The sequence below is a fragment of the Macaca mulatta genome, chromosome 4 (assembly GCF_049350105.2).
Source record: "Macaca mulatta isolate MMU2019108-1 chromosome 4, T2T-MMU8v2.0, whole genome shotgun sequence".
Lineage (NCBI taxonomy): Eukaryota > Metazoa > Chordata > Mammalia > Primates > Cercopithecidae > Macaca > Macaca mulatta.
The window spans coordinates 73,339,019-73,351,496 of record NC_133409.1 but is presented as its reverse complement, the minus strand read 5'-3'; the positions used below and the strand labels follow the sequence as shown (position 1 = coordinate 73,351,496).

The following is a 12,478-nucleotide window of genomic DNA, read 5'->3' as shown; positions in this document are numbered from 1 at the left end:
GTTACATTGTTACGATTTCAGTCAACATATAAATGAAAAAAAATTGTTCTGGCCTGGCGCGGTGGCTCAGGCCTGTAATCCCAGCACTTCGGGAGGCCGATGCGGGCGGATCACCTCAGGTCAGGATTTCGAGACCAGTCTGGCCAACATGGTGAAACCCCGTCTCTAATAAAAATACAAAAATTAGCCGGGCGTAGTGGCGGGCGCCTGTAATCCCAGCTACTCGGGAGGCTGAGGCGGGAGAATCGCTGGAACCTGGGTGGCAGAGGCTGCAGTGAGCCGAGATCGTGCCACTGCACTCCAGCCTGGGCGACAGAGGGAGACTCCATCTAAAAAAAAAAAAAATTGTTCTACTTTAAGAAACTTAAAATGACGGCTTAATGGCAGAGTAATATTATGACATAAAGCATTTGAAATGAACAGAACATGCAGATCTTACTTTTTTTTTTTTTTTAAGTGTATTGTTGCTCACAGCGAGACAGAGTGTTCTGCTACCCACAGGGCCAGGGCCTCACACAAGCCAGCAGGCTCTCCAGGGTGCGCGCGCGATCTACAACCCGCCCCTTGAAAAGGAAAGCAGGGCCCAGGACGCTGCGGGTGTGAGCCAGACCGGCTTAGAGAGGGAAAGTAACCGGAGTCGGCCGCTTCGGGCGGACCCGCCCCCTCCCACGAGTTTCCCTGGCCCCTCGGCCCCGCCCTCTCTTTTATTCGGTTTGCAGTGACCGGAGCTGAAACTTTGCAACCCCAGCGCGCACGCTCTGCGCTCTTCCCTGCCAGTGCAGCACGGGAGGGCGGCGCAGGAGGTGGGACCTGCGCCGGGAAGGCTCCGGGACGCCAGCGCACGCGAAGCGGGGACCCCGGGGAACCAGCCGGCGAGAAGACGGGCGGAGGGAGAGCCGATCGCGCCTCAGGAGAACTAAGAAAGTGGTCCCGGGCCGGGAGGCTCCCGTGCCGAGCCGAGGCCAGGGGTCTGGGGTCGCAGCCCGGCGTGCCTGCAGCTGCCGTCGCCCAGGAGCAGCAGCTGTGCCCAGGATCCCGGCGGCGGCGGGGGAAGAAGGAGCTGCAGCTGGACTGTGGCAGCTGGAGGGAGAGGGCCAGGCTCCCCTGGCGGAGCTGCGCTGGGACGACCCGCTGACCGCGGCCATGCAGCCTTGACGAAGTCGCTCGGGCGCAAGGGAGCAGCCGTGGGCGCGCCCTCCCGGGAAGGGCCACAGGAGCACAGGCAGCAACACTTTATCTCCGACTCTTCAACCCAGCGAGAGGCGAAGCCGTTTACCATGGAACCCGTGACCAAGTGGAGCCCCAAACAAGTGGTGGACTGGACTAGAGGTGCGCGGGCCTTGCGGGGGGAGTGTCCGGAGTCCTCCAGCCTCGGGGATGGTTGGGCGGGGAACTGGGGTAGGGGGTGCTTGGCCCTTCCTCCCGGCGAGAAGCGGTGAGGGCACAGCCCGGTGACAATGCAAACTTCTGCCGAGTGGCCTGTGCGCCGGTATCTCTCATACCTGCTCCGAGCTCTTCCTTTCCGGGGTGCGGATTGTGGCAAACCGAGGGGAGCCCCATCCTTAAACCAGGGAGTAGGGGTGGCCTTTCTGTGGAGGTTGAGGGCTGGTGATGTGGATCTCCGGACTCGGCACTCGGGCCGGGGGGCGCTCTCCCTGCCTGGCCCGGCTGCGGTGCCCGGCGACTCGGGGACCCGAGCGCAGAGGCACAAGGCGCCTTTGTGTGGGTGACTCCCGCCGGACCTCGTCCATGCCGCCTGCCCAGAGCCGTCCGCAGGCATGACGGGGCGGTCGGACAGGTAGAGGGAGACTCCGGCGGGTCGCCAAGCCTGTCTGTTTTTGTTGGAGAAGGCGAGAGGGCGGCGCAAGAGCCAACACCGTGGCATTTGCGCCGGAGAGAAACCTCCAGCCAGGACTCCCGGGAAGGCAGTGACTTTTGCTGCGGGAGGCGCCAGTATCCCCGGTGGCGCTGCATTTTCAGGCCACAAGGAAGCCCTGGGAAGGAGAAATCTAATTGTTTGGAATCACTGTCTTGATTCATACAGTATTTGGGATGAGGAAGGCAGTGGGACTGGGGCGGTGGGGGGAATGAGCAGAGGTAGAAGCTTGTCCTCCTAGCTGGCTCGCTTACTTTTCAGTGTCTCCCACGATTTCGAGGGAAAGGTACTAGAGTTTACTCAACCTTTTTCTGTACTTGCAAGAGAACAAAGTCCACCAAGAACAATCTGTATTTTCATGGTTTTCCCCCACCCCCAACATCTCTGTTTCGAGGTAGTATTTGTTTTTCTAGCTGCTCTTCCAGGTGAGGAATGGTGTTCTTTCTCAGTACTAACTAGAATTTTATAGCGCTTTACAGTTTGCTAAGAGCTCTCTCTGTTACTGCCCTTGGTCATCACAGTAAGCCTGCGAGGTAGGTAATACGGGTAAGACCAGGTCAGCTTTCAAACCGTCCCACCCATAGCTGCAGCATAATGAAAGCTGATCACCGCTACATCTCATTTCTCATGCCTGTGACTTACACGTAGACCACGTGGAATAGGATGTCCAAGGTGTGTGGGGTGTGTCAGCGGGTATGTCTGACCATTTCCTGCTCCTCTGGGAGAATTCCTTGAGAACGGGTTTGTCAAGTGAGCAGAATTTCCTGGACTCCTATGTAAAATGAAGCTAAAAACAACACATGCTTTTGCATTGGTGACTAGGTTTCCCAAAGAGTAAGTGGCATTGCCAGTACTTGGTAGGAAGCATTAGCTTAAAAGCCATCCATGCCCACACTAGTTTGAAATGACGTGTGTTCCTTCATTCAAGATGCTACCAAATTCCGTAGGCTGGCAACTTGCTGAAACTGAGTTGATATCTATTTTATCTGTATGTCCCTCATAAAGTCAACTTGAGACACTGCAAATTTCACCTACTATTGACTTCTAGAACTGTTCTGTCCAGCTTAGTAACCAGTACCACTTGTGGCTCTCCAGCCCTTGAAATGTGGCTGGTTAGAATTGCAATGTGCTGTAAGTCTAAAACACACATGGCATTTGAAGACTTGGTATGAAAAAAAAAAAGAACATGAAATATCTTAATACTTTTTATTATATGTGGAAATGATAGTATTTTGATAGGTTAAATAAAAGATATTACTAAAATAAACTTCACCTGTTTATTTTTACCTTCTTACATATGTTTCCTAGAAAATCTAAACTTACACGTGGCTCATATTTGTGGCTTCCACTGTATTTCTATTCTGCTGTAGAGGAAAGAAAGGGTTACATCTTATCACCCTGGCTTTTCTGAGCCTCTGCCAGCTTAGTTGATAACGTACAACCAGAAAAATGGTAACAGGCACACAGGAAGATGATGGAGTGAGATCTTCACACCCTCAAGACTTTGTCTTTTTTTTTTTTTTTTTTTTGTCCCTCTTGGGATTGGAAAAGGAGAAGTGTAAAATCACATCCTGTTATGTTTGTTGAGTATTTAAAAGGGAGAGTAGATTAAAGCATGTTTTTGTATCCAGTTGCCTTGATGTTATGAGTTAGTTGAGATTACTTTCATCTAGGAAAAGTTTTCTCCTGACCTGAAACGAGTATCTATGGCTGGCTCAATACCTACGATACTTATTAGGTTACATACCTGTGGTTGGCACTTGGCTACATTACACATTTGCCTGTGCCCTTTTGGACCCTGAAATACAGCCTTGTAGAAAGATCTGGATACTTTCTGTGTTCCAATCTAAAAAAAGATGGCTAAGATGATAAGAGGCTGCAATCTTCCAAGTTGCATGACCCATTACTTCAATATTTCTCACAATAATGATGCTCAAGTATTGACTTTTTAATGAACTGTCGACTTACAAAAGCTTGTTTGCTTATAGGACTATTTTTAGTGCTCTTTGCTAATCTCTTTACCCAACCTTTATTTTATAAATACATGCTACTGATAAGCAGCTCTTCATGTAGACTTTGTGACTCTTGGTATTGCATGAATCTGGGTAGGGCGATTATGAGAACCATTGAAGGCCTTAGATTTAAAACTGTCTAAACCTGGCCACAGTCGACAGCTGGATCTCATGTCCTTGTTATTTGACAGATGTGTGCCTTAGGAAATAAGTTGTTGTCTACAGAATGAATTAATCTGTCTGGCTTTTATTATTAGTGTTTAGCTACACTGTCACCAATTTTACCATAATGTTAGTGGATCCTCAGTAATTATTAAGCAGTGTGTCAGGCACATGTCTAAGCATTGTACAAATATCAGCTTATTTAATAGGCACAACCACTTTTGAGGTAGGAACAGTTATTTCCATTTTGCAGTTGAGGAAACTGAGTCACAGAGTGATTGACAGATGTCACCCAGCAGAGCAGGTGGTTTGGCTTCACTCCACTCCATTTTCTCAGGAGTTTCTTCCCAAGGCCACACCTAGACCACACCGAGAATCTTTACATTTGTGAATAGATCTTCAGGATTCGGTCTGAATAGCATATGTTAGTGGAGGAGACTCATCCAGTATATGTCTGTGTTATTCTCTGTCTTTAGTTCCTGTCGGAAAGTTATTTGTAAATCAAATTTATTCCTAGTTCATGGCACCTTGCCAGTCAATTCAGTAAAAGCCTTTGCAAAGCAAATGATCTTTTACAACATGTAGGGGGTTCCATGGTGCTGCCATCTTGTTCAGCCATTCGTAGCACATGGCATAGGGTATGGCCTGGCACATGGTGTTCATTTTCATACTTAGTGCTTCAGTGCAAGGTGGCGGCTCCTGCATGATTGTCTTCCTATTCCAGGCAGAAGGGAGACTCATGGAAGACAGAAGACAGATAGCAGCCAAGTATTCCCCTTTAAAGAGTTCTTTGAAAAACTATCAAGTGACCTGGCTTACATCTCAGGTGCCAGAAATGTGACATGGCCACCTCATGCAGCAGGGAAGGCTGGTCGCTGTAATTTCTTTCTTTTTCCTTCTTTTGTTTCTTCTTTCTCTTCTTCCTTCCTTCCTTCCTTCCTTCCTTCCTTCCTTCCTTCCTTCCTTCTTTCCTTCCTTCCTTCCCTTTGCTCCCTTTCTTTTTCTTTCCTTTTCTTCTTCCTTTTTTCTTTTTCCCTTCCTTTCTTTTTTTTTTTTTTTAAGTTTGGTACATTGTAACCCTGAAAAAAAACTTGGAGTTTGGTCAGAGAGGAAAAAGGGGAGAATAGATATTGGTAGGCAGGCAACAGGGATTTACATGCACTGATTTTCATAGCTCAGTTCTCAGAGTAGACATGTGCCACATTCCCTACTTACATCCAGCCGTGCTTTAGAAATAGAGTTATATCCTCATTCCTGTTCAATCTTCTTAGGTCAAAATCTGAACTTATATGAGGTCCTTTTCTCTAAGCTTGATTTAAATATGAGAAATTTCATTGTGGAATGCAGCTACCACAAGTCATGTTTCTGCTTTAAGGCCACTGGGGAGTGCCTTCGACGAGGAAGAAGTGGGACTGGTTGTCCCAGCAGAACTGTCCTAGCCTTGGCCGTTGATCAGCCTAGAGTGGGTAGGCTGTCAACTGTGTAGTTGGCCGGGCGCAGTGGCTCACGCCTGTAGTCCCAGCACTTTGGGAGGCCGAGGCGGGCGGATCATGAGGTCAGGAGATCCAGGTCATTCTGGCTAACACGCTGAAACCCCGTCTCTACTAAAAAGTACAAAAAAATTAGCCGGGCGTGGTGGCGGGCGCCTGTAGTCCCAGCTACTTGGGAGGCTGAGGCTGGAGAATGGCGTGAACCCGGGAGGCGGAGCTTGCAGTGAGCTGAGATAGCGCCACTGCACTCCAGCCTGGGGGACAGAACAAGACTCCGTCTCAAAAAAAAAAAATAAATAAAATAATAATAATAATAATAAAATTGTGTAGTTGAGTCAGCACGTCTATAACACCCAGCTTTGGTCCCAGGAGAGAAGTCTCTCTGGCCAGCTTCTGGTGCTGCTAGTTTTGGTCGCAGTCCCCATCACCAACCAAGAGAAAAGGGGACTTGCTTGCTGAAGGTCTAAGCCTCGGGCCCTGCTCTTTCCCTGTCATGTCTATTTGTTTATGACGCATAGCAATCTTAAGGTGCTTCACTATTTGGTCATGGAAAGGCTGGAATTTCCAAGTTAACTATAGAGATCTGATACATCATAGGTCAACTGCAATACACTACTTTGCACGGTTAGGCCCTTCTTGCCTCTGTCCAGACAGAGGCTTTGTTACCTTGATTCCAGTTTAGGTTTATACCTTTTCTTTTAGCCTCTGTGGTCCCTGGGAAAGGGAGGCCTTTTTCTTTTAGCAGCTGTAGGTCTACCATTTGGCCATAGTTCAGAAAAGCTCTTCATTCCACCCTCTCCTTGGTTCCATTCTCTCTCCTGCACTCCAGTGATAAAATTCTCTTAGTAACAGAGAAACATTGATTGATGCATTTATTATCTTGGCAGACGCTGTTCTAAGTGCTTTATTTAGGCTCCCTCATTATAAAAATTCTTTACTTATTATTATTATTTTTTAATGCAGGATGGGGTCTCACTCTGTTGCCCAGGCTGATCTTGTCCTGAGCTCAAGTGATCCTCCCACCTCGGCCTCCCAGAGTGCTGGGATTACAAATGTGAGGCACTGCCCCCGTCCAGCCTCTTTCATTTCATCCTTAGAAAACCCAGTGAGGTGTATGAATCATTTCCAGCCCATATTAAAGAAACTGAAGCAGAGAGAGAGAATTTGCTCAGGGTCCCCTAATTATTAGTGGTGGTCTCTCTGGGGCTCTCCCAAACTCCATCACTTTGTCACTTTGATTACTTGTACCAGGTGGTGGAGCTGAGTGGTTCAGAGCATGGACTCAGTATCCCAGTTCTGCTTTTGACTGTGTGATCTTATGTAAGCTCTCCGTAAATTTCTACTCCTTGTTTTTATTGCTTCCTCTCTTCCTTTTTCCTATAGCTCCAGGACACAAACTGTTCTCTCTGAGCAGTCAGGTCTTTCATAAGGTGCATTCTTATCATCCAGGAGCACCTGTCAGTGTCAAAGAGATTTCTCCGCCATTTGCCAGCTGGTCAGAGGATCCGGGGCAGAACTTGCAGCTGATCTCCAGGAAGGTTCTTGATTATTGGAGTGATAAATACCTCTTGCAAATATCATGAACTCTCCTTGGGTAAATTAGTTTGAGCCATATTTCCTCACTTCTAAAAAATTGTACCTGGGCTTGCAGTGAGGATGGCATAGGATGGTTTTTGCTGTCAACTGTTGGCCCCTGTCTGGCACCTGGTCTGTGACCAGCAACTTCAGCATCACCTGGGAGCTCGTTAGAGATACAGAAGCTTGGGCCTGGTGAATCAGAATCTGCATTTTAATAAGATCCCCTGGCGATTCATGCACCCATCACAGTTAGAGAAGCACTGTTCTAGCATGTAGCTGCAGACGTGTTTTCAAACTTTGCTGGAGTCCTGCTACTGTAGTGTTGGGCTATCTGGTCTGGTATGTACTCCAGCTGTTTCATTTACATTCTGGAATGATGACACTTAATTTGAGGATGCTTGACTTGGCCACTAATTAAGGCAAAAAACCAGTCTTACGGTGTGTGCTTATATTTATAAGCACCACCTAGCAACAGCATCAGGCAATTCTTAGTAAAATAAATGAGACATTTCCCTTGAGATTTCTTCCTTATTCCTTGAAGAGTTCTTATAACAGCCTTAAAAAAAAAAAAAAAAAAAAAAGGCCGGGCGCGGTGGCTCACGCCTGTAATCCCAGCACTTTGGGAGGCCGAGGTGGGCGGATCATGAGGTCAGGAGATTGAGACCATCCTGGCTAACATGGTGAAACCCCGTCTCTACTAAAAAAATACAAAAAATTAGCCGGGCGCGGTGGCGAGTGCTTGTAGTCCCAGCTACTCAGGAGGCTGAGGCAGGAGAATGACGTGAACCTGGGAGGCGGAGCTTGCGGTGAGCCGAGATCGTGCCACTGCACTCCAGCCTGGGCCACAGAGCCAGACTCCGTCTCAAAAAAAAAAAAAAAGAAAGAAAATAAAATAAGGGCAGGGTCTTGCTCTGTGGCCCAGGCTAGAATGCAGTGGCACGATCATAGCTTATTGTGGCCTCAATCTCCAGGGCTTGAGGCTTGAGTGAACATCCTGTGTCAACCTTCCAAGTAGCTGGGACCACAGGCACATGCCACCACACCTGACTAATAAAAAAAAAAAATCTTTGTAGAGATGGGTCTTGTGGTATTGCCCAGGCTGACCTCTGGAACTCCTGGTCTGCAGTGATCCCCCCTGCTCGGTCTCCCAAAGTGTTGGAATTATACAGGTGGGAGTCACTATGCTCAGACTGCCCCCTGCCCCCCTTTAAAAAAATCTTTAACACAAGTAGCCAGAAGGGAGTTGTGGGGTGGTCAGTGGTCACTGTGGTTGAAGTTTGTTCTCAGGATCCTCAGTAGGACCTGGGAGGATGAGATGGGCTTTTGGCTAGTCACACCGTCCTATAGTTGGTGACCACACGGCGTTTACTACACTGAGCTGACTTTTGGTGGAGATTTTATTGTTGATGGGAAATGACACCGAATGTCTTTTCAGGAATAAATAACCGTGGCAGGTCTCAAAATTTGGCACAAATCTACGTGTCGCACTGAGGCTGGGGTGTCTCCATCCTTTATCCATGGAGACTGGCGAGTGACAGCTCCTGCTTTGGCTCCTTTGTGCATTCCCCTTGTTGTGAGGAACCGAGAGGGGCCCTCCCGTCTGTGTCCCCATGCCTGTGTCACTGCCTCTCTTTTCACCCAGCCTGTTGTCTTCTAGCTCCCCGACCTGAGTGTTCTTGCCTTGCTTTCCCTCTGTCCTCTCATTTATGTTATTTCTGGCGTGTCATCACTGGCTTACCCATTATGTAGGCTTTAAGTGAAAAAATCAGATGTTATTTTCATGAGCTCTGCAGGGCACTTCTGCATTTGTTCTCATTGGACTCTTCCCAAGCCTGGAGATGCACAGGAAGGCAGTTTCCACTGCAGATGAGCAGCATGGAGGAGGCTTTTGGAAGTGAAATGAGTTGTCCAAGGTCCAGAGGTAAGGAGCTGGGACCAGGCTTCACAGAAGGCTTCTGTTCTGTGGTCCTGTCCCGTCCCTGGTTCCTCCTCTATCCAGATGGTACCTTCTAGTTCCTTCCTAACCAACAAGTGTGGGAGGCCGGGTGTGGTGGCTCACGCCTGTAATCCCAGCACTTTGGGGGGCCGAGGCGGGTAGATCACCTGAGGTCAGGAGTTTGAGACCAGCCTGGCCAACATGGTGAAACCCCGTCTCTACTAAAAAAAAAAAAAATTTGCTGGGCGTAGTGCCGTGCGCCTGTAATCCTAGCTACTCAGGAGACTGAGGCAGGAGAATCTCTTGAACCCGGGAGGCAGAGGTTGCGGTGAGCTAAGATCGTGCCATTGCACTGCAGCCTGGGCGACAAGAGTAAAACTCCATCTCCAAAATAAAAGGAAAGCCCTTTGTATAACGTATGGCATATGTGTGGAATTAAAAGAGGAAATAAATACAGGGAATGCCTCTTGCATAACGAATGGCATATGTGTTCACCCACTTATTATTGATAATCAATAATAACTCAAGTTAACTGGTAGTGTAATTGGGGTATTTTTATTTAAATATTTAATATTGTTGTGGCTTAGAGTCACCCTTCACGTGCTTACTAATAATTTATGACAATTCTATTCACCCTTTTGTTGTTATACAGAGGTAAGTTAAATTAAGTCCATCTTCCGTTTTCTCATTGTTTCCTTGGACGCTTTCGCCCTGTTCTTAGGAGGACCTTCTCGGTTTTAGGTATTGTTCTAAGTGCTGGGAATCCATAGTCCCTGCTTTAGTGTGGTGGATGTGTGGGTGACAAACGCCACCACCAACCACAAAACAGATGAATAAGAAAATTTCTACTGATAAGCATGAATCAGAAAATAAAGCAGAGAGGTGAAGGAGAGGGACTGGGTGGGGGACTCCTTTGGATGAAGTCATCAGGGAAGCCTTTCAGAGGTGACATGTAGGCATGAAAGGTAGGAAGGAACCGGCGATCAGAAAATTAGGGAGAAGGGCATTGTAGGAGAGGGAATAACTCATGCACAGGCCCTGAGGTGGGAATGGGCTTGGAGGGTTTGAGAAAAGGAAGTTGTGGTGGGGTCATGAGAGCGAGGGTGGGGGTGGTGGATGAAAAGCAGATGAGAGAGAGACACACACAGGGGCCAGATCATGTAGGGTCTTATAAGTCGTGGTCAGGGAGGTGCAATATTTTTTATAGTTGTGTTGGAAAGCAGAGAGTGACAGTATTTGATCTGTGTGTTGAAAGATCAGTCAGGCTTTTGGTGCAGAAGTGAATTCAGGAAATCCAGCCGGAAGGCATTGCAGTATTCTGGAGGCGATGGTATCTTGGATTCAGGTGTTGGTGGTTCCAGCCTTTGTGAAACGAAGTTCTAGTTGCAGCTGGGTCATTGACAACTTCCAATCTCAGTAATGTAAACGTTAGATTCGAAGTTGGGATGTCTGCCCATTCTTTCCCCTCCTGCCAGGGCTAAGGTAGGTAGATGCTCTCCTTTCCTTTCCGGCTGGCTCCTCTCTGGCCGTGTATGATGGTCATTTAGAATAGAGAGCGCCCTCTGTCTTTTGCCTTGTTCATATCATTGTTTTCTGGCACTTTTTGCTGGGGCTACAGTTTCTGAAGCTGTTTATTCATCTATGAATAGGGTTTTTGTGAAATTGGACTTAGCCTACTTTGTTTTCTTTGACATCAAATGGCTGATGGAACATTTTTAAACCTGGGATCAGAAGGGCAAATGCGGCTGTGTTTATTAAGGCAAAGCAGCTCCTTAGAATGTGAGTCAATAAGATGGAGAAATTAGAAAGCTTTCTGTGTGGTAACTTTTAAAGTATTTGAGTAAAGAAACTGGTATATCTGACTTAAAATATTTTGCTCTACTGACAGACTATCCTAATTTTTGCTTTAGAAACTGTAGCTTCCATACTGTTGGTGGAATAGATGGTATTTTGATACATTTTCAACAGAAGCTGGGCATAGTTTTAAACACATAGTATATCACTTCTCCATAGCGCGGAAGGAGTGGGAGAGGGAGCTGAGGGAGGGGAGGCTGATATTAGAATAACCCGGAAGCCTTAATCCCTTGCTCACACCCAGCTGTGAGTCCCCCGAAAGGAGCCAGTCTGTCAGTTCCATCAGAGGAAAACCCCTACGTGCTTTCTATCAGAAAAGGCGGCGATTATGATAATCTGAATCATGCTTTCCCGAGGATAACCTTTTAGTGAAAGGAAGCATTCTATTTCCTATTTTCAGAGATTTGCAGAGAGGGGAAATTCAGTGCTTTGGGTTTGGGAGTGGATGTGTGTGTGTGTGTGTGTGTGTGTGTGTGTGTGTGTGTGTTTCTAATTTTACTTACATATGCATTAATTGAACAATTTTGCATGTTCTTTCAGTAATTTTACATTACAATGTCTTCAGGAGAATCAAGTCAAAATACTAGTTGGAATATGATCTTTGAAATAGAGGAAAACTAGCTTAATATGTAGGGTGGATCAGACTTCATGTAACACCTGTTAAAGTTGTCAGCACCATCTTAACAGGGATTCCAACTGGAGTCTTAAACTAACCATGAGCAGATGACACAACTGTGGGTGGCATTTAGGAAACAACTCTGTACACTAAAGCCTTAAATTGTTACTAATAAGTATTTAAGAAAACATAAATACTCTTTGCTAGTAAGATGCCTAGAGACACATGGTTTGAAGTGGTTTGATTCTAAGCACCTCTAGGCCAATTTGAAGAACTTTACATAAAGCTGATTAAAGAAAAACCCTTCCTGGACTTGGAGAAATTCTTCATTCTTTCTTGGATCAAATCAGAGATGGACAGGCCGGGCATAGTGGCTCACACCTATAATCCCAGCACTTTGGGAGGCTGAGGCAGGAGGATGGCTTGGGCTCAGGAGTTCGAGATCAACTTGGGCAACATAGTGAGACCCTGTCTCTACTAAAAGAACCCCCCAAATAAAAAAAAAAAAAAAACCCCAGCAGAGATTGGCACCATGGAATGGAGAAACTAATGAGTACCTGTAAATATAAGATGTTTGTACCTGCCTCCTGAAGTGTTTAAACCGAGCTTTTGAAGAGACTCTTTCCCAGGCACGTACATGTGGGGCTTCTCAACATCCTGTCACCATTGTTATTAAACTCACTTCTTCAACACCAGCCTCACCTGGGAATATAGACATGTAAATTCCTGGGCCCCACCCCAGACCTGCAGAATCAGAAACTTGGGGGTGGGATCCAGGAAGCTAACAGACTCCTCAGGGAATTCTGGTACAGGCTAAAATGGGAGAAGCAGTGGTCTGCACCACTCATGTGGACTCTATGGAAATAGGTGATATAAACCAGACTCTTCCTCATAATGCCTGTCAACAGTTTTTTGCCAATACGTCATGACTGATTAAGAAAGACAATGTTTCCA

The 12,478-nt window shown here is 46.9% G+C and overlaps 1 protein-coding gene across 4 annotated transcripts in view; it reads left to right on the top strand.

Moving 5' to 3' along the window:
• Positions 1–731: 731 nt before the first annotated feature.
• Positions 732–12,478, top strand: part of CNKSR3 (CNKSR family member 3) — a 112,820-nt gene continuing 101,073 nt past the window's right edge. For 2 of the 4 annotated variants that reach the window (XM_077998567.1, XM_015137078.3), the window contains exon 1: positions 732–1,329. In XM_077998567.1, coding sequence (XP_077854693.1) covers positions 1,278–1,329 — 52 coding nt within the window. In that variant the 5' untranslated portion in view covers positions 732–1,277. 4 annotated transcript variants of the gene reach the window in all.